This window comes from Nematocida displodere (assembly GCF_001642395.1).
Source record: "Nematocida displodere strain JUm2807 chromosome Unknown 7, whole genome shotgun sequence".
NCBI lineage: Eukaryota > Fungi > Microsporidia > Nematocida > Nematocida displodere.
In genome coordinates, this window is record NW_027138153.1 from 3811 (window position 1) to 22705 (window position 18895).

At 47.8% G+C, this 18895-nt stretch overlaps 17 protein-coding genes across 17 annotated transcripts; 9 read left to right on the forward strand and 8 right to left on the reverse strand.

Moving 5' to 3' along the window:
* Positions 1 to 1377: 1377 nt before the first annotated feature.
* On the forward strand, positions 1378 to 2238 carry NEDG_01678 (uncharacterized protein; the record flags this gene model as incomplete). Its single annotated transcript, XM_067689096.1, has 1 exon — positions 1378 to 2238. The coding sequence occupies one exon, from the start codon at positions 1378 to 1380 to the stop codon at positions 2236 to 2238; it is 861 nt and encodes a 286-aa protein (XP_067544570.1).
* Positions 2239 to 2566: 328 nt separating this feature from the next.
* On the forward strand, positions 2567 to 3493 carry NEDG_01679 (uncharacterized protein; the record flags this gene model as incomplete). Its single annotated transcript, XM_067689097.1, has 1 exon — positions 2567 to 3493. One exon carries the CDS (start codon positions 2567 to 2569, stop codon positions 3491 to 3493), a length of 927 nt encoding a protein of 308 aa, XP_067544571.1.
* Positions 3494 to 3620: 127 nt separating this feature from the next.
* Positions 3621 to 3839, reverse strand: NEDG_01680 (uncharacterized protein; the record flags this gene model as incomplete). The annotated part of the gene is made up of 1 exon (XM_067689098.1): positions 3621 to 3839. The coding sequence occupies one exon, from the start codon at positions 3837 to 3839 to the stop codon at positions 3621 to 3623; it is 219 nt and encodes a 72-aa protein (XP_067544572.1).
* Positions 3840 to 3896: 57 nt separating this feature from the next.
* NEDG_01681 (glycerol-3-phosphate O-acyltransferase 3/4) lies at positions 3897 to 4937 on the forward strand (the record flags this gene model as incomplete). The annotated part of the gene is made up of 1 exon (XM_067689099.1): positions 3897 to 4937. The coding sequence occupies one exon, from the start codon at positions 3897 to 3899 to the stop codon at positions 4935 to 4937; it is 1041 nt and encodes a 346-aa protein (XP_067544573.1).
* A 492-nt stretch (positions 4938 to 5429) lies between these two features.
* NEDG_01682 (uncharacterized protein) lies at positions 5430 to 5666 on the reverse strand (the record flags this gene model as incomplete). Its single annotated transcript, XM_067689100.1, has 1 exon — positions 5430 to 5666. The coding sequence occupies one exon, from the start codon at positions 5664 to 5666 to the stop codon at positions 5430 to 5432; it is 237 nt and encodes a 78-aa protein (XP_067544574.1).
* Positions 5667 to 5676: 10 nt separating this feature from the next.
* Positions 5677 to 6210, reverse strand: NEDG_01683 (sentrin-specific protease 1; the record flags this gene model as incomplete). The annotated part of the gene is made up of 1 exon (XM_067689101.1): positions 5677 to 6210. The coding sequence occupies one exon, from the start codon at positions 6208 to 6210 to the stop codon at positions 5677 to 5679; it is 534 nt and encodes a 177-aa protein (XP_067544575.1).
* Positions 6211 to 6227: 17 nt separating this feature from the next.
* NEDG_01684 (uncharacterized protein) lies at positions 6228 to 6545 on the forward strand (the record flags this gene model as incomplete). Its single annotated transcript, XM_067689102.1, has 1 exon — positions 6228 to 6545. The coding sequence occupies one exon, from the start codon at positions 6228 to 6230 to the stop codon at positions 6543 to 6545; it is 318 nt and encodes a 105-aa protein (XP_067544576.1).
* Positions 6546 to 6713: 168 nt separating this feature from the next.
* Positions 6714 to 8390, forward strand: NEDG_01685 (tRNA (cytosine34-C5)-methyltransferase; the record flags this gene model as incomplete). Its single annotated transcript, XM_067689103.1, has 1 exon — positions 6714 to 8390. The coding sequence occupies one exon, from the start codon at positions 6714 to 6716 to the stop codon at positions 8388 to 8390; it is 1677 nt and encodes a 558-aa protein (XP_067544577.1).
* A 198-nt stretch (positions 8391 to 8588) lies between these two features.
* Positions 8589 to 8903, reverse strand: NEDG_01686 (uncharacterized protein; the record flags this gene model as incomplete). The annotated part of the gene is made up of 1 exon (XM_067689104.1): positions 8589 to 8903. The coding sequence occupies one exon, from the start codon at positions 8901 to 8903 to the stop codon at positions 8589 to 8591; it is 315 nt and encodes a 104-aa protein (XP_067544578.1).
* A 59-nt stretch (positions 8904 to 8962) lies between these two features.
* NEDG_01687 (uncharacterized protein) lies at positions 8963 to 10459 on the reverse strand (the record flags this gene model as incomplete). The annotated part of the gene is made up of 1 exon (XM_067689105.1): positions 8963 to 10459. One exon carries the CDS (start codon positions 10457 to 10459, stop codon positions 8963 to 8965), a length of 1497 nt encoding a protein of 498 aa, XP_067544579.1.
* A 122-nt stretch (positions 10460 to 10581) lies between these two features.
* Positions 10582 to 10872, forward strand: NEDG_01688 (small nuclear ribonucleoprotein D2; the record flags this gene model as incomplete). The annotated part of the gene is made up of 1 exon (XM_067689106.1): positions 10582 to 10872. The coding sequence occupies one exon, from the start codon at positions 10582 to 10584 to the stop codon at positions 10870 to 10872; it is 291 nt and encodes a 96-aa protein (XP_067544580.1).
* Positions 10873 to 11020: 148 nt separating this feature from the next.
* NEDG_01689 (uncharacterized protein) lies at positions 11021 to 11566 on the reverse strand (the record flags this gene model as incomplete). Its single annotated transcript, XM_067689107.1, has 1 exon — positions 11021 to 11566. One exon carries the CDS (start codon positions 11564 to 11566, stop codon positions 11021 to 11023), a length of 546 nt encoding a protein of 181 aa, XP_067544581.1.
* An 83-nt stretch (positions 11567 to 11649) lies between these two features.
* On the reverse strand, positions 11650 to 12321 carry NEDG_01690 (choline-phosphate cytidylyltransferase; the record flags this gene model as incomplete). Its single annotated transcript, XM_067689108.1, has 1 exon — positions 11650 to 12321. The coding sequence occupies one exon, from the start codon at positions 12319 to 12321 to the stop codon at positions 11650 to 11652; it is 672 nt and encodes a 223-aa protein (XP_067544582.1).
* Positions 12322 to 12604: 283 nt separating this feature from the next.
* On the reverse strand, positions 12605 to 12787 carry NEDG_01691 (small subunit ribosomal protein S3e; the record flags this gene model as incomplete). Its single annotated transcript, XM_067689109.1, has 1 exon — positions 12605 to 12787. One exon carries the CDS (start codon positions 12785 to 12787, stop codon positions 12605 to 12607), a length of 183 nt encoding a protein of 60 aa, XP_067544583.1.
* Positions 12788 to 12939: 152 nt separating this feature from the next.
* Positions 12940 to 13539, forward strand: NEDG_01692 (uncharacterized protein; the record flags this gene model as incomplete). The annotated part of the gene is made up of 1 exon (XM_067689110.1): positions 12940 to 13539. One exon carries the CDS (start codon positions 12940 to 12942, stop codon positions 13537 to 13539), a length of 600 nt encoding a protein of 199 aa, XP_067544584.1.
* Positions 13540 to 14069: 530 nt separating this feature from the next.
* Positions 14070 to 17525, forward strand: NEDG_01693 (uncharacterized protein; the record flags this gene model as incomplete). Its single annotated transcript, XM_067689111.1, has 1 exon — positions 14070 to 17525. The coding sequence occupies one exon, from the start codon at positions 14070 to 14072 to the stop codon at positions 17523 to 17525; it is 3456 nt and encodes a 1151-aa protein (XP_067544585.1).
* A 470-nt stretch (positions 17526 to 17995) lies between these two features.
* Positions 17996 to 18892, forward strand: NEDG_01694 (thymidylate synthase; the record flags this gene model as incomplete). The annotated part of the gene is made up of 1 exon (XM_067689112.1): positions 17996 to 18892. The coding sequence occupies one exon, from the start codon at positions 17996 to 17998 to the stop codon at positions 18890 to 18892; it is 897 nt and encodes a 298-aa protein (XP_067544586.1).
* Between the last annotated feature and the right edge of the window lie 3 nt (positions 18893 to 18895).

Here is an 18895-nt window from a genome sequence, read left to right on the forward strand (position 1 = left end):
ATAAGAATCTTTGAAACCCACAAACAGGTAAAAATTTGCAAAAGCACCTTAAACATGGCATCTAAGGCCGTTCTAATGGTGTACACACTGTTCCTTTTGATATTGGCGCCGTATGTCTTGTAGTAGAACCATCCAAACTCTTTTCGACAAAACAACCCAAAAATCGTTATGCAAAAAAGAAACAAAACGAATAGCCAATCTACTACCAATAGCAAAATCCCAAACAAATCTCTGACCTCCTCAGCGCTTCTCCAAGCAATAACGAATTTAGTAGTCCCATTAAAGAAAGACACTAAAATAATTTGGAGGATGTTTCTGTTCATGAATCCTTGCATTAGGAGCAGGTTAACAGTCGTGGTCAGACTGGCCTGTGTCAAAATAGTTACAACCACGACAGCATCCTCTATAGCTGAGCGTGTTCGGGTGTCAATATGGTATATTATAGTTATTAGAAGAATATTGATGTAGCAGATGGTACTGATTACAGCAATCATAATCAAAATGGTTCGAGACAAGAACTTTCCAGTCAGGTATCCATGCACGCCCCTCCCTTCAACCATTAGGCAATTTGATTCCGACAAACATAGTATGGTTAGGTTATATATGGGCAAATTATCATAGGCCAGAATTTTGGGGTATAGGGTCTGGATTCTTGTTGGTGTTGTATATAGTTTGGGTTTTGTTGGTACAAACCTCAATACAACTACAAAATCTTAAATTCACCGCAACATGCATCTAGTTAAATAAAAGCAGATCTTTGTTTTTGGGGATTGTATTTGGGTGTGTTGTTGCCTTCAACATTATGGGTGGGTATTGTAAAGTACAGGGATTGTTCGGGTTAGGTTATAGGCGCTGTTTGTAGAAGCTTTTAGGTTTTCGGGTTTATGCCCTCTCGAAAACATAGAGATCGCCATTGCTGGCTGGAGGATGTATGTATGCTCCAATATAAAAATATATAAAAATGTCAACCCGCAAAGCCCGAACTAACCCGAACAGCTTGGCTAGAATAACTAGGTACTCGGATAATTAGAATTAAGAGTTCACTTATAAATATTTGAGAAAACAATAAAATTATTCTTATACATCACCATCCTTATACAAATAAACCCAAATACTACCCGAACCCCACTTGCACCATTCTAAAGCCACAACAGGCAGCCTCTTATCCAACTGGATGGCTGTGGTTGAAGAGCATTTAGCCTATCCGCAAATCCAACAAGAATCCAGACCCTATACCCCAAAATTCTGGCCTATGATAATTTGCCCATATATAACCTAACCATACTATGTTTGTCGGAACCAAAGTGGCTAATGGTTGAAGGGAGGGGCGTGCATGGATACCTGACTGGGAAGTTCATGTCTCAAAACATTTTGATTATGATTGCTGTAATCAGTACCATCTGCTACATCAATATTCTTCTAATAACTATAATATACCATATTGACACCCGAACAAAGCCACAACTAGAAGATATGGTTGCAGTTGTAACTATTTTGACACAGGCCAGTTTGACCACGACTGTTAACCTGCTCTTAATGCAAGGATTCATGAACAGAAACATCCTCCAAATTATTTTAGTGTCTTTCTTTAATGGGATTGCTAACACAGTAGTTGCCTGGAGAAGTGCTGCAGAGGTCAGAGGTGTGGCTGGAACCTTGCTATTGGCAGTAAGTAGCTCATTTGTTTTGTTTCTTTTCTGCACAACGATTGTTGGGCTGTTGTGCAGAAAAGAGTTTGGGTGGTTTTACTACAAGACATACGGCGCCAACATTAACAGGAACAGTGTGTACACCATTAGAACGGCCTTAGATGCCATGTTTAAGGTGGTTGTGCAACTGTTTGTGTGTACATGGGTTTCAAAGATTCTTATTGAACTAACCCTGATTTTATACATTCCGGTCACCGTAATTGAGGCTATAGGAATACTGATATACATAGCAGAGTATCGCATTGAGAGTTATTTGCTGCGCTTTATCAACATCATTCTAAATGCACTGGTGCTAACCTTTCACATTTTGCAGCTTGCTAATCCTTTATTTGTAGTAGATACTGGACCATCCATTCCAGATGGCACTACCTTTAACAACGTCTATGCCGTACTAGATGCATCTAATAGAGTGGGCATCCAAACCATCTATATCAGTCTTCTAACGCTAGACGTCTTCTCGTTTGGGTACGGGTATACCGGACCAAATCGAGACGCGCGCACAAGGAGAATGCTTGTAAACGCAGAGTAGCTTCCAACCCCACGCCAGCCTCGCCCCAAGCCCGAACACAAGTTTTCGTCTGTTCGGGTTAGTTCGGGTACCACAAGCCCGAACACATAAAATAAGATGCCAACTTTAAAAATATCTGGTTGGTCTGAATGGGGCCTAACAGTTGTATATATGCACCGAAAAATAAAGCTTGCACCCAAATCTGGCACCCAATTGACTTATTCGCGACTGCATAGCTCCTGGACCCAGTATCCTGCCATACCCCACACCACCTCTCATCAACCCGAACACATTCTAATTTGTCCATATATAAGCTAACCTTGAAATGTTTTTCCAAACAGTAGTAGTAATGGTTGGAGAACACGGCGTGCATGCATACCTGACTGGGAAGTTTATGTCTCGAACCATTTTGATTATGATTGCTGTAATCACTATCATATGCTACCTTGACACTCTTCTACTAATTATACTATGCCACATCAATACCGTAATAGCCAAAGAATATCAAGATAGGACCATAATTGTAACTATTTTAGCACAGGTCAGTTTGACCACGACTGTTAACCTGCTCTTAATGCAAGGATTCATGAACAGAAACATCCTCCAAATTATTTTAGTGTCCTTCTTTAATGGGACTACTAAACTTGTTCTTGCTTGGAGAAGCGCTGAGGAGGTCCAAAATGTGTTCGGAACCTTGCTATTGGCAGTAAGTGGTTCATTTGTTTTGTTTCTTTTCTGCACAACGATTTTTGGGCTGTTGTGCAGAAAAGAGTTTGGGTGGTTTTACTACAAGACATACGGCGCCAACATTAACAGGAACAGTGTGTACACCATTAGAACAGCCTTAGATGCCATGTTTAAGGTAGCAGCACAACTTTTTATCTGCCTATGGTTTTCAAAGTATCTTCTGGAGATAGATGGGTTGTTTTATCTTCCGGTCACGGTATTCCAATTTATTGGAGTATTAAGCTACATAGCTGAGTATCGCATTGAGAGTTACTTGTTGCGGTGTACCAACATCACTCTAAATGCCCTGGTGCTAACCTTCCGCCTGCTGCAGCTTATTGACCCATTCTATATAGAAGACACTGGCCCGGGAATTTCTGATGGAACCAACTTCAATGGGACTTACATGCTATTAGATGCATGCAACAGGGTGGTTATTGAAGTTGTCTATATCAGTCTTCTAATTCTAGACATTTTTTCATTTGGCTACGGGTATACCGGATCAAATCGAGACATGCGCAAAAAGAGAATGGCCCTAGGGGATGAATAAACAGAGGCCACACACACATGCTCGGGTTGGTGTGGATTGTATATACTTTCCCAGGCCACAGCCTGATTTTAGATGCCCACTTTTAATATCCCGAAACCCCAAAATCCCGAAATCCCAGAAACAGCCTCTAGATAAGGCTCACACAACAGGACTTCTTACGTGGATCGCGAACTTGATATGTATCTGGTAGTGTGGTGCAAATGTCGCTGTCTTTAACAGCAGGAGTCAAAATGTCAAGAATGAGCTCTCTTACGGTGTAAACAATCCAGAGCGAGAGAAAGATCCCAACAATGTCTGCCAAGGTTTCAAAGAGGAGGCCGGCCTTGGTTGTAGCTAATGAAAACATAAGAGGCAAAAAATAGCAATATTTATGGCCTCTCAAAGACCCAAATATTTTTAGTTTATGCATTCTAAACAGAAGAGGTCAGCTAAGCTAGCAAGTTCCCACAAGGACAAAGCAACGCTTCCTGTTCTAAATGATATTTTCTACTGCATCTCTCTTGCAGTGAAGGCACTTGCCCAGGATGAATTCTCCCAGTGCTTCCAGCAGAAAAGCCCGGCCAAAGTACACCCCGAAGTAAGCGTTAGATACGGCCTGGGTGTTGCTTTCAGATATGGTATTCTTTTTCCATTCCGGGTAATCTGTGTTATTTTGATGCTTATCATTTGTCTTTGTGTAACAGGGATTCTTCGGGTCTTTCGCTCTGAGAGACTCTGCAACAAAGCAACAAGCCTGGGCTGCAGAGTTCTGCTGATGTGCACAGGCATGCACGTGCGCTATATAGGCACAAAACCCCACATTACAACACCACACGTTTTTGTAACCAACCACACCACCTACATGGACTATTTAGTGGTGAGCGGGCACAAGTTCTCGCACGCCGTTATTGCCCAGCACCAGCCAGGGATTATGCCGCTACTTCTCAAGCTAGTGAGTGGTTCCGTGGAGTTTGAGAGACGGGTTAAGTCAAACAGGCAGCAGGCCAAAGAAAAAATCAAAGAAGCTGCCAACAAAGGGTCTCTGCTTGTCTTTCCAGAAGGCACCTGTGTTAACAACGAGTACACCGTTATGTTTCAAAAAGGAGCCTTTGATTTAAACATTCCCGTATGTCCGGCCGCTATTAAGTACAACAAAGACATAGCAGACCCCTTCTGGAACACCCGCAAACAGTCGTTCTCCAAGCACTTCATGTATCTAGCCACCCGGTGGCGGACGGAGGTAACTGTTTGGTGGATGGCGCCAACGTCAATAGAAAGGGGAGAAACGCCCTCAGAGTTTGCCTCGCGAGTGAAAAGAAAGATTTCAGAGCGAGCAGGCCTCAAAAACCTTGTTTGGAACGGTTACCTCAAACACTGCACCAATCCAGAAGAAATGAAGCGAATGCGGCTATACGGAGGACCCTCAGAGCCCTCCCTGCACGCCACCATTCCAGGCCGAAAATAAATAGCTCTGAGGGCACCACACCTCACACCACCCCCGAACCACACCCCCTCACAGCCTCAGCACACCCCGAACCCCCGAAACCACACCACCACCAGCCCCCAAACCAGATGTGCGGCCATATGCTCGGGTAAGCACCGGATCCCGTTTCGATCTCCGAAGTTAAGCCCGTGACAGCCTTGATAGTACTGCGAAGGGAGACCGCGTGGGAACACAAGGTGCTGCATTTTTTGTTTTTTCATGTCCCCAAAAGTACGGTTTGCGCTTCCTTTTTCAGTGCAGTGCCGTGTTTGTGCCTGCACGCTTCCAAAGGGCAAGAAGTTAAACGTTCTCAAGACCAAAACAGCAAAGGATGGTGTGGATGTATTTACTTTTTGGTTCCACTGTCTTGAGTGCAGAGGTGCGTTGTCTATTTCCACCGATCCATTTTCAGGGACGTATGTGCTTGGGCCGTCCCAGGACCAGCCCTAAACCCAGACCAGCCCAGACCCAGCCTCACACACGCGCTTCTTTTATTTCCCGGATAGTCTTCTCAAGGCTGTTCTCAATGGCCTGTATCTGCCTGACTCTTTTTTCGGTGCATGCTGTGATACAGTGCTTCTCTTTGGGGGTGAGAGGATGGGCTACTGTTCTGATGCATTCATTAAAGCAATCTTTTGTTGTTTCTTCAAAGAATGCGCGCAGGTCGTTTTCCTCGGTGTTTCCACGCATCCACTTCATGAAGCTGTTCATTGCTAAAAAATTACTCCCTCCTGGGCTCTGCGTGCTTATATATGGCCTCCCTGAACCTTTCAGCGGGGACGGGGAGGTAGATCTTGGCCGTTTTTTTCCGGGCGATACACCCGGCAAAGTATAGCATGAATATGCCGCAATCGTTTGTGTTGCTTTGTTGTGTACAGTGGCAGTTGTAGCTAACCCGCTCTATCAGGCTGTGCTGGAGGAGCACTGCAGAGGCTGCTTCGTGGCAAGGGCGCAAAGAGTCGAGCACTGTGCAGGTTTTAAGCTTGGGGTAGATCACGACAAGTGACCAGTGACTGTCTTGGAAGATGGGAAAGATAATTCTCTCGATCTTGCGTATGTCTGCGTGCTCTGTCCACGTGTCTATGCTGGCCATTCCTCGAGCCTTAAGAGACTCGAAGTAGAAAGAGTTGATAAGAAGGGTTGATTTGGTGTCTTCTTTCTTCTCTATGTTTTCCAGGAACACTGCATCTTCTGCGTTTTCTGCAAGCAGTTGTAGGATCTTGTTTGCCACTGTATCACTCACCCACTTATGCATCTACTTTTTTACTGAAAATGAAGTTCACAGTGGAGAAAGACTCTCTAAAGAGCCTGGAGCTTCTGGAGTTCCGGGGAGAGTTTCTTTTGCCCGAGGAGCTTCCCATGACGATGGAAGGTAGCACCATCTTCTTTGCTTCTTCAGCCATAAAGGGCACGTCCTCCCCACTGGCTAATCATTTAGTGCTTCGGCGCACCGGTGGAGGGGTGGAGGTTTTCGGGGAGACAACGGCCAAGACAGCCTTCATTTCAGCGCCCAAGTACTTTGTAAAGAGAAAGAGCCGGCCCACGGACCCTTCAGCCCCCAAGGTTTCCGCCTTTAAGAATGGGGCCTAGCCACCGCCCAAACCAGTGAGGCCCGAGCCTTCGAGGCCCGGAGCCCAGATGCATGCTAGTTTTTTTTGCTGAGTTTTATAGGGGTGGAAGCTTATTTGATTGATTGGAAAACCTGAAAACTCGAAAAACGAAAAACGAAAACTGAACGTCTAAATAAATATTTTTGAGATGGAAAGAGACACGAGCACCCGAGCACACGAGAAAACAATTGCGGGAGAGGAAAGGTTCAGAGAGTACTACTCACAGATATTCACAGACTATGCCTCATTGATTGACACATTGAAACAGCCACTTTTATGCACTTTTAGAGTAACGCCTAGTCTCTGGAGCTCGATTCTGAAGAAAGAGCTGGAAACGTACACCCTCGTCAGGCAGGCGCTCTGGGGGGACTCTATCTACGAGGTGTCCCTCTCAAAAAAAGAAATAAGCGCGCGCGGCATCAAAGAAAACGCCCGCGGCCACAGCCCCGAAGAGCTCCAAAAAACACACACGTTCCTCAAGCTGCACTCCAGCACCTCATCCATCACCAGGCAAGAGGGCGTTTCCATGATACCAGTTACAGCCCTTGATCTTACCGAAAACTCCGTTGTCCTGGACATGTGTGCCTCGCCAGGCTCCAAATCGTCACAGGTGCTTGAAGTACTTGGAAAAGACGGGGTGCTTATCTGCAACGACGTCAACAATCGGCGCACAGCACAGCTTATCAAACAAACAAAAAGGTTTGGGCACCCCGGGCTCGTTGTCACCTGCAACGATGCTACAATGTATCCCCGGTGTGGGATTACGCCAGACAGGGTCCTTTGCGACGTTCCATGCTCAGGGGACGGAACCCTCCGGAAAAACAGCCACATTCTGACAAACTGGAGCGTTCAAGAGGGTCTGAACCTTTTTAGCGTGCAGTGCAGGATCCTCAAGCGTGGAGCAGACATGCTTGCGCCCGGGGGCACACTTGTCTACTCAACGTGTTCGCTAAACCCGGTTGAAAACGAGCTAGTTGTTATGTCGGTGCTCGAGGGAAGAGCGGACCTTGAGGTGGTTCCATTTACCATTCCGGGCCTTACCATGAGGGAAGGGCTAGGCTCTGAGCATGTGCTGAAAACGCTAGCTCGGATAGACCCAGGGCGGAAGATTAAACCACCAATGCCGCTAGAAAGCATCCAGCATACAAGACGGGTGGCTCCGCAGGACCAGAACACAGGCGGGTTCTTCATTGCCAAGCTAAGAAAGATGAAAGGCGCGGCCCAGGAAAAGGTCCAGGAGCAGCCTCTGGCTGAAACCGAAGGATCGTTCATGCGTGGAACAAAGAACATCCACGAATCGTGTTTCTACCGCTTAGATAGCGATAAAGCTGCAGCAATTGAAGAGCAGTGGGGAAAGGCGCATTTTGCACTTGTCACCAAAACCGCTGCAGCCAACACTGTCTATGGGCTAGCTCCCAAGGCCGAAGAAGTCCTTCTTAAAGCTCCGGAGGCTCTGAAAGTTGTTTTTGGGGGGGTTAGGCTCTTTTCGCTGGTTGGGAAAGGCAATGCAGAAGATAGCTCCAAAGAAAGGTGGAGGGTAAGCTATGAAGGGCTCCCGCATCTGAGCCAGAGCCTACACCCGAGCAGAGTAGCCAAGGTCTCTCCACAAACGCTTCTTTCCGTTCTAGAAGGTTCCCAGCCCCTAGAAACACTTCCCAGGCCCAAACATGGGCTTGGTGTTCTACGAGCTCAGATTGAAGGGGTGCCAAGAGACATCTTAGTCCCTACAATTGACAACAAGACAGAGATAGAAGTTCTTCTTGAAAAAGACCTGAAAGATGCCTTGGCAGAAGCAATCAGGATAAAAAACCGAACACATCAGTGATATCAAAATAAACCCATACTCCTATAGATCATTGGCCGAGGCTTTGGGCTTTGGACTAGCCAATAGCTCATAAAACATCCAAATACAAGAATATTTACTGCTTTGGGCAATTGACACCACGCGGTGCGGTGCAGTGCAGTGGTATGCTGTGTATTAGTGTGGGTGGTACAGGGACCGTGGCACAGGGGCTGTGGTACATTATGTGGGGGTGGCCAATCCATTACTCCGGAAGAACTGGTCGTAAGTGTGTGGTGCGATGTAGTTGATAGCTGCTTGGCTGAGATATAAGTCATGCTTTGGGTCGAGGTTCTGGGTGTTTGGGTGTGCCCCTTTGAGTGTCTTAACCAAGACAAGGTCCAGGCCCGGGATGTTTCTGTATGAAGCAAACTCATCTGCTGGGGAAGAGCCATCAGCTCTGGACACGGCCTTGTGGTACTCCATCGCATTGAAGTCTCCAGTGTAGTCGTTGGTCCCAAGAAATTCAAGCTCCTGGTTGTTTGGGGCAATACACATCTGGTCGCAAAAGTCTGCCAAATATTGCTTAAATGCTGCAGACCTATCCCGTACTTTAATTATATAGTGATAGGTTGTTTGTGAGATGTGAATTTCTCTGGGACTAAAAATATAGTCTTGGCGGAGACAGTTGGTACATCCAGTGCACAGTAGTGCGGGGTCGGGTTCATCGTGGAACAACCAGTAGACCGCGTTGTTGAACTGTTCATTGGCTTCGTCGATAATGGAGGAAAGGTAGTAAAAAGGTGCCAATATGCTAAAGCCAGTTTCCACGACTGGGGGTTCAGGCTTCTTTTGGGGGGGGGGGGGTGGTGCCTATTTGGGCGCTGGTCGATGATTTTGAAGAGTGGGAGGTGTTCGCAGATTTCATGGCAGAGGGTGTAAAGAGCTTGGCGCTGGGTGGTGAAGAAGAAAGTGACAGGACTTTCTAGCATTTGAAGAAGGATTTTGCGGGTGTACCTCACTTCGTAGCATTTCATTACAAAGTCCTTTATAGCGAGGATGGCTTGCTCTTTCGCAACCACCTGTTTCAGGGTTTGGATAACGCCACTTAGCTGGTCGACCATCTGACGGTCGCGTTCTCTTGCAAAGATTATGCGGAGTCTGAGGATTTCGTCCAGGACTGCCTGAACCGCGGCCTCGGCCGAAGCGGCTTCTTTTTGGAGGTAGGCTAGTTTCTGGATGTGGTTTTTGTGGGTCCTGAACGTTGATTTTTGCTGGGTCTGGTCAGTAATTTCCTTTTTGGGATTGGTTGAGAAAAGGTGGGCAATGGGGCATCTGTAAAACTCCTGGAGCGCACCAAACATAATGCGGATTGTTTTCAGCATTTTAGGATCTTGCTGGGCCGTTAGCACCTCGAGAGCGTCTGTGAGGGCCTTCGTTGCGTTTTCAAACAGCTTGTTGTACCTCTCGGCCGAGGGGGGCGTGTCGGCCAAATGGTTGATATTGGTGGTTCTGGCCATTAGGTTGGTTATTGTACAGGCAAAGTTGAGGGAAGACTGGGTGATTTCGTGGTAGAGATCACTTGACTGATTGAGCAGCCAGACGATGTGAAGGTTTGTCAAAGAAAAGTCTTGGAAAGGCAAGCCAAAAATCGGGACGTCTTTGTACTTGACGCGCATTTCATTGAAGATCTCATCGGGAGAGAGTAGGCGATTGGCCTTCTGTCCGGGCAGGGTTGTGCCCCGGTACTGCGGCGCAGCTACAGAGGCCGGCTTCTTGGAGGTGATTGGGTTGGTTCCAAAAACCCAGGAGATAATCATGTAAATGGGGGCATCGGTTGTGTCGTATCGGTGGGACTTGCCTATGTCGCAGAAGACAGACTTCTTGCCTCCGTAAAAGACCGCGAATTCCATGCCAATCAGGACCAGAAGGGTCAGGATCTTTTTCCGGGTGCAGTAGAAGAAAAGGATTGATGCCACCACAACGAGGGAGTGCAGCGTGATGTACAGCCTATCATTAAGAGAGTAAGGCGTGCTCATAAAGTTGACTATCAGAATAATAATGACAGCAATGAGCAGAGAGACAAAGAGGCGTATGTTGCTAAGTTTTACCATGGTGCTTCTTGCGCTTTTCTTTATATATTTGATTCTTTGGGCTTACCAAATCGGTACACGCCAAATCTCAAAAATACTCTCCCAAAAAGGAAATTTAGAGTCACAAAATTATTGAGCAAAAAATGGAGGGAAGCCCATTAAGCCATCTCAGCCAGCAGGCCAAAACACAGTCCCGAGTCGTTGTCATCAACCGAAACGGGAGGAGGATAGAGGGCGTCCTATGCGCCGCCGATAAACACTTCAACCTTCTTTTAAGAGCAGCTACTGAGACCCGAGTCCAGGAGCCGTGCGGGAGCAGGGGAAAAAAGCGCCGGGAGGCGGTTCAGGTGTTTACCCGAGACCTGGGAAATGTATTTATCCGCGGAGACACCGTTATAGCCATCCACGAGAACTCACACGATATTGAGACTTAATCTCCAAAACAACCCCAAACAAGCCCATGTCCATCTCTTTCCAGGAATCAGCAAAGATCTTCAGAGATCAGAGCACCAAAGCAAGCAAAGCCAAAGCCCGCCACATATTTTTAGGTCATTGATAAAAACAGAGATGCGTCTTTAATTATCAGGAAGAGCCGATGCGCTCCCTGACTCTTTTGATCTGGCTCTGGTCCATAGTGCAGTGAAAGGCCATTGCTGCCTTATGGACCAGTTGTTCCAGCGAGGAAATCAGGCTGTAAAAATCGTTATGGCTTAGGGCTCCGTTGGCTTGGATGGAAATATACCTATCCGAGATCTTGATTATTATCTTTCCAGAGCAGTTGGATTTGCTGCTTTCCACCCATACCACCCATCTATGCGTTTGGCCGCTTCTCTTTCTAACGCCTATTTCAAACTGGACGTTCAGAGAACCGTAAGAGGCCTTGTAGGTGTCCTCGGGGAAGTCGTAGTACCCATCAGACACTTTCATGTGTCTTACTCCCGGGGTGTGTGCTTTAGAGATGGATGTGGCGCCAAAGCTCCTGATTATGTCTGATTTCAGGGACGAAGCGAGGCTGTTTTTTGTGTCTGGCCCAGATCTAGATTGGTCAAATGTGTAGACCAGGGGCAGGCTACAGCTAACACGGGCTAAAAGAGCCAACAGGCAAACCATCAGGGTCGCTTTCATCATGAACACCAAATCAACAGAGTATTTATTCCAAGGTACCTTTTCATTACCCCAGAACCAGACAGATTGGGAGCAAAGGCCCACCACTACCCACCACGGCTACCCGGAAGACCACGGCTAGCTTTTTTACGGGCTGGGCTTTTAGTTGGCGTAGAAGCAGGGCTGCCAGGGTAGGAGGGGTCTGTCATGCGGCTGTCAAAAAGACCGGCAAAGCCGCGCGCCAGGTCACCAGAGACTCTTTCCCACACCTCAGAAAAGTCTTTGAACTTACTGCGAATCTTTGAAAGGTTCTTTTCCACCTCCCCGCCCAGAAGGATGCGCTTTTCAGTAAATGAGGAAATGTTTAGCTCTTTTCCAGAGACCCCTCGGTCAAGGTTTCTTTTAAGGAAGGTGTCGTAAGAGTAGAGGACTCTTGTGATTAGGTCACTGGTGCTGATGCCTTCAGTTCTTTGGGTTGGAACAAAGATGCCTTTTTCTTTGACGTAGTGGTAGACGTCTTCATGGTTGTTACTAGGGTACTTGTCTTCATCGTGGGCGACGTAGTCTATTTTATACTTCTGTAAGAACTCTTCAGTGATCACCCAGGGCGCATCTTCAATGATTTCGTCAATCCATTTGCAGTGTCGAAGGCTTTCTGCACGCTCAGCCATCTTCATGACTGTTTTTCCTTTATGAGTATGTGTTGCCTCATCGGAGCAGATGCCTACGACGATGACAGCCTTTGGGAACCTTTTTCGCACCTGTTCAAGCATCCTCATGTGCCCAAAATGAAAAAGATCAAAGACTCCATCTGAGTAAACCCGTACTTTAGGGCTCGTTTCAGGCACGGCACTACCAGGCCTTTTCTTTTTCAGCTGCTTCCCCTTACTTGCAGCGCCTTGCGAGAGTCTTGCTGCCATTAAGACTTTTTCATCTTCTCTCAAAAAGTACTAAAATATCCTTCACGCACTAATTGGTACCCGGCCACCCTCGCAGACCACCACACTCCACACAGGTCCTAACATTTATTACTAGCCCGAACTAACTCAATAGGGCGGTTGTCTATTTGACCTCCTGTGAGTTCATCTTCATAGTACCCTCAAAGTATCCCTCCTTAACTCTTTTTTCGTAGAGCACTCTCTTGGCAGCTCTTCCCTTCTTTGGTCTTTTCTTGTTCTCCTTGGCTACTTTTGGGGTCGTTCCTCTGACTTTTCCGGTCTTGTTCAATGATATTGCTTTAGCCATGGGGAGTAAAAAAACTGAAAAATAAATGAAAGACTTTCTTTCTTCCTCCTTCCTTTAAATCTTCCCCGCTAATCATTTAGAGCTTGCTTCGGGCTGCAGGTCCCAATTAGAGTTCAGTCTTAAATAGAGTCCCTCGAATAAAATTATTTAGAATGGATGCTCTCTTTAGGCAATGCACTGAAGAGCTGTTGTCTGCTTTGGAGGAGCTAAAAACCAACACAGACAAAGCGGCACAGATGGAGGGGTCTACGCCCCGAACAGAAGAAAAAGAAACTGAAAGACGCCAGAACCTTGCCAAGCGGCAGAAACTGATAGAAAGAATCACCCGGCTCAGCCAGAAAGCAGACCTAGTCTACCGAGTGTCTGTTGACGGCTTTGAGGGCGAAAACAAAGAGCTCTCCCATCGACTCTTTGCCATTTCCAAAAGCGTCTTTGACGAAGTGGAAAACAAAGAAGTATCTTTAAAAGAGGCAGAGGCCATTATCAAAGACAAAGAGAACCTTCTGAGTGGGTCGCTGGACCAGGTCCTTGCATACGCCAGCAAACTTGCCAAGTACAGCAAGTGTCCTCTTCTCTGGACAGAGGGGGTGCCCCTGGAGGACACCTTCCCCGCCTTTCCAACCGAAGCAATCATCCAGCACTCCATCCTTAGAGAGCAGGAGACTCCTCCCCCCGAGCAGCCCAAAGCGACGTCCACTCCCAAGGCTGTTCCACCCCCCAGGCAAGAGAAAGAGTTTGAGTTTGACTTCTAGGCCTTGCGGCTGCACTGCGCTGCCCCGTGCCAGGCCCTTCAGGTTTGTCTTTATTTTTGCCTTTGCAGTGCCTCACAGGCAGCACCCAAAACCTTCCAGGTGTTTGTTTTTCGTTAATAAAAGATCTTTAATTTTGCGTATGGGTGTATTTCAAGATGAGTCATAAGTATCCCGAAGCGCACGGAGGAAGACCAAAAAACCAACGAAAGCCAGGCAAGACACTAGGAGACGGTCTTACGTTCCCGTTAAAGGAGGGGGGCTGGTTTTGTTTTGCAAAAGCACACTTTGTGCAAATTTTCACGGCACCTGATTATCTTTTTTTGCCAAAGTTTTCGAGTGTGCTCCCAGCCTTCCCGAGGCTTCCTCCTGCTTAATTTACGAAAACAAAGTGGCAAAAACCTTCCTTACCATAAACGGTCTTTTATGACGTCATAATGACGTCATTCTGTCCCAAACGGTCCAAGGAATTCGGGCGGGACCTTTCCCCGACCAAAGTATAAATAGAAGAGAATTTTTAAAAAAAAAAGAAAATGCTAACTTTCTTCAAGAGAATAATCACCAAAGTATTTACCTGGGGCTCAGGTGATGCAGGACAGTTAGGAGATGGAGGAGAAGACTATTCAAGAAGCACCCCAAAGAAGCTTGCTTACTTTGATGACAAGAAAATTACATACGTTGTGGCAGGTGGCATGCACACCATAGCCATATCTGACATGGGAGTCATCTACACATGGGGATGCAACGACGAAGGAGTGCTGGGAAGAGAAGGACCAGAAGATGTGCCCGCACCCGTTGATTTTGGAGGCAAAAGAGTATTTATGGCCGAAGCAGGCGACTCTATTTCAGCAGCAGTTGACGAAGACGGGCATTTGTGGACTTGGGGGCTCTTCCGCGGTCCAGGCGGAGTCCTTGGGCACTCAAACAAAAACAACGACTTTGTGCGGATACACCGAAAGCCCGTTCTGATGAAAGGCATCCGACCAACTAACCTCTTTGCCGGATGTAACCACATTTTAGCTATTAACTATGATGGAACACTTTGGGCGTGGGGAGACTGCTCCAACGGAAAGCTTGGGTTTAAAGCCTCAAGAAATCCCCTTGTTAGTCTTACACCAAGAATTACCCTTAAGCCAGTTATTGGAGCGGGCGCCGGGGCGTACCACTCAATGGCCTTTAAGCTTGACACGATCGTTAACAAAACCCGAAAAGGGGTTATGAACACAAAGAGGCCATACATTGAAGTTGACTTTTACGACACCGAGGGAAACAGGTACTACGTCCAATCGTTTGAACGAACCTACGACCAGATCCTTCTGTGCATCCCAGACAACGGGGAGCTGCCCGCTCTTAAGCTTAAGACCTACAAGTACGAGCGGCCAGGGTACGACGCACCGCCCACCGAGGTAATTGTGCACGAGGACGAAGCTCGTATGATTACCTCCCGATGCAAGATGGGCAAGGGCCTGCTCACAGGCGTCAAAGAGTTTGTCTACGAGTCAGAAGACGACCGAGATGAGCGCATGCGACGCATGAACCCGCCCCGACCCAGCACAGTCAAAAGAAGACGCATTGACCCGGGCCTTGTTGAAGAACAGAAGATCAGGGAGCGCCTGGACCGCGAAGAACAGGAGGAGCACATGCGCCAGGACAGAGAAGAGCAGAGACTCCGAGAAGTCGCCAGAACCAAGAGGGACGAAGCTGAGCACGCGGCACAAGCTGCCCGCGAAGAGTTTGAAAGAGCCGACCAAATCAGGCATGCCAAGGTTATGAAGCGAGAAGAAGCAATTGAGGCCGAGAGGCAGGCGAAACTAGCTGAAAAGCTGCGCCTCCGCGAGTTCAAAGAAAAGCACCAGCAGAAGGCGCAAAAGGAGGCAGAGCAGTTTGAAAAACACCTGGATGACCTCTTCCTGGCCTTCGCCTCCAACCCCAAACATCCCGAAAACCCGGAAAACCCGGAAAAAACCCCGAAACTTATGATAGCCACGGCAGGACTCAACAACTACGGCCAGGCTCCCAACGTGGGGGAGCGAGGGCTGTGGAAGTGGACGACTGTTGAGGAAGGAAAAGGCCCGCAAAGCTACAAAAAGGCAATGGGCGGAGAACACTCATCACACGTGCTTGATAAGGAGGGCAAGCTTTGGGGCGTGGGGAGGAACACTTTTGGGCAGTTAGGCTGTGGAGACTACGAGGCCAAGGAAGGGTTCACCGCCTGCCAGTTTGCAGACAAAGTCTCAGACTTTTCCATTACAGCCACCCACGGCCTGGCCATATCCAAAGGCGACCTTTACGCCTGGGGCTTTGGCGAAGAGGGACAGCTTGGCTTTGAGGCTGAAAAAGAGTGCACCCCCACCAAAGTTCACCTTCCCGTTGATAACGCGGCAGTAATTAGTGTTGCAGCTGGAGGACAGCACTCAGCGGCAGTGGCCGCCGTTGACGTCTCCAACAACACCGAGGTTAGTGACAACGACTGTCTTTTCCCCCTCCCAGTACTTGATAACATGTACTTCACCAGGGAGTACCCTTACGAGGACTGGAAGAAGTTCCAGGAAGACCTGAAGAAGTACGAAGCCAGAGTTCACGGGTACAGGCCCAAAACAGAACCTGAAGGCTTTGAGAGCTTTTCCAGAGGCACGCCAATGAAAGACGCGGTGGTCAACTACGCCCACGCACTAAGCTCAGTTCTGGCAGAGGAGGACGCAAAGGACCCCAGCGCGGGCGAGCACCTGAGAAACCTTGAGGTTGAGTTTGAGAAGTACGACCCAAAACCGCCACAGATGCTTTACACCTCACCTGACTTTTGGAACTGGATCAATCGAAAGATAAGCTACTTTGCAGGGAAAGGCGTGCTCCACGAGATTATTAAGTTGGAGCATCGGCTGGTGGCAGCAGCATTTGAAAACTCAGACAGAGGGTACACAGACATTTACACGAATGGAGGATACCTGAAAATGATGCACATTCTCAGAACCAAAAACTTTGAAGCGTTCAAAAAGCTCACCGTCTCAGAAAAAGAATACATTACCCTCGAGCTAGCCTACTACCGCAACTTAAGGGAAGGACGCCTCTACGACCAGTTCTACACCCCCACAGGCTCCTCCATCGGGTTCAGGAACCTAACCACCCTGGAAGCTGAAAAGCGATACCTCCAAGAAAAAACAGAGCAGGGAACGCTGCAGCCAAAGGAAGTGGACAGGCTTGACAAAGTCAAACAAAACCTGATTATCGAGAGAAAGTACAGAGAAGAAGAACACGCCAGAGCCCTGAAACAGGCCCAGAAAGAAGCACAGGAACAGGCAGAGGAACAGGCCCGGAAACAGGCGGAGACAGAGGAACAGGCCCGGAAACTTGCGGAGACAGAGGAACAGGTTCGGAAACTTGCGGAGGCTCGGAAACTGGCTGAGGAAATAGCACGAAAACGGCAGGAGGAACTAGAGGTCCATAGTAAGGACCTAGCTTCATCCAGACCGCTTTTTATGCCCAAGTACACCCACAACCACCAACCCATACCCACCCTAAGACCCAACCTTACCCAAGCACCAAACCCAAACCTTTCCATTCTTCCCAGATCAAGAACTGCCCCGGTCCCGGTCCCTGTCCCAGAACAAGCACCCGCCCCTGTCCCAGAACACAGCCCAAAGAGAAGAGTTTCAGAGGTTCAGAATGGTCAGGAGGACGAGAATTTGGAAAAAACGGTTAAAAGGGTCAAATCAGTCAAGAAAAACACCCCACGTTCACCAAAAAGAGTGTCTGAGGAACAAACCCCGGAAGAACACCACCCGAAAAAAACCCAGGAAGAACACCACCCTGAACAATCTTCAAGCACAGAGGAGCAGTGGGAACACCACCCAGGCACCTCCTCGCCTAAAAAAAGGCGAAGAATAGCTTCTGAGGAAGAGACAGTCTCTGAAAAAGAGAGACACGACGAAAACACTCTTAAACCTACCAATCAACTGGTCCTTGATGGCAACCAAGAGGAAGCGTACTAGTCACATGTCCTGAGTTGCAAGAAGAGAACCACCCGCGAAGGACACCTTTGCTCTGCTACTACACACACTAGCCTGAACACTGCCCTCCAATCAAAGGGCAGCCATAGCGTCTGGTAGAAGTCAATCGTATAGACTATCTATAACAGACACTGCTGCCCAAAGGAATAGGTCCCTGGGGTATGGGGACCTAATCAACTTTGGAGGCCAGTGCTCTGGTTGGTGTGTGTAGTAGCAGAACAAAGGTATCTTAAAGCTACCAACACAACACCCACACCCACACCCGTACCGTGTGGTTAGTAGTGCAAAGGTGGTACACCTCTAACAAGCAACGAATAAATCATTAGCTATTTGTTTGTCCCATGCTGTGGCCTGTACCGTAGCCAGACCCGCGACCTGTACCGCACCGTAGCCAGACCCGCACACCACTATATAATCTTTTTATTTTTTACCTAATCACCACTACACTTCATATGAACACCCAAGCACAAGAGAATGAGCACCACGAGGAGTACCAGTACATAGGCCTGGTAAAGAGCATCCTTAAAGAAGGAACAAAGAAATTGGACAGAACAGGTACGGGAACTATCGCAGTATTTGGTCACATGTCAAGATACTCCCTGGCAAACGGAGTCTTTCCACTACTTACCACCAAGCGTGTTAATCTAAGGCTAGTGATTGAAGAGTTGCTGTTCTTCGTTCGGGGACAAACAGACAACCGCATTCTTAAAGAGAAAAACGTTAACATTTGGAATCTTAACGGAACCAAAGAGTTTCTTGCATCCAGAGGCATTGACCGGAGAGAAGACGACCTTGGGCCTATCTATGGCTTCCAGTGGAGACACTTTGGTGCTAAATATTCTAGCTGTGATGACAGTTATGCTGGAAAAGGAAAAGATCAGTTAACACACGTTATCAATGAGCTGAAAACAAACCCAAACAGTCGTAGGCTGGTGGTAAGTGCCTGGAATCCCGTTGATCTTGACGAAATGGCTCTTCCTCCGTGCCATGTTCTCTTCCAGTTTGCAGTTACCAACCAAAAGCTCAACTGCATTCTCTACCAGCGCTCAGGAGACGTCGGCCTTGGCATCCCTTTCAACATAGCCAGCTACGCCCTGCTTCTTAAAATGGTAAGCTACCTAACGAACATTCCTGAAGGAGACTTTGTGCACGTTATCACAGATGCTCACATCTACACCAACCACATCGACCAACTAACTTTACAATCGGAGCGGATACCTCGCCCCTTCCCAACCCTGCGCCTTGAGCCAGCTGCGCCCAGGGAAAGGCTTGAAGACTTCACCGTTGAAGACTTTATCCTTGCAGACTACAACCCCCACCCCCCAATTAAGATGGACATGTCAGCCTAGGCC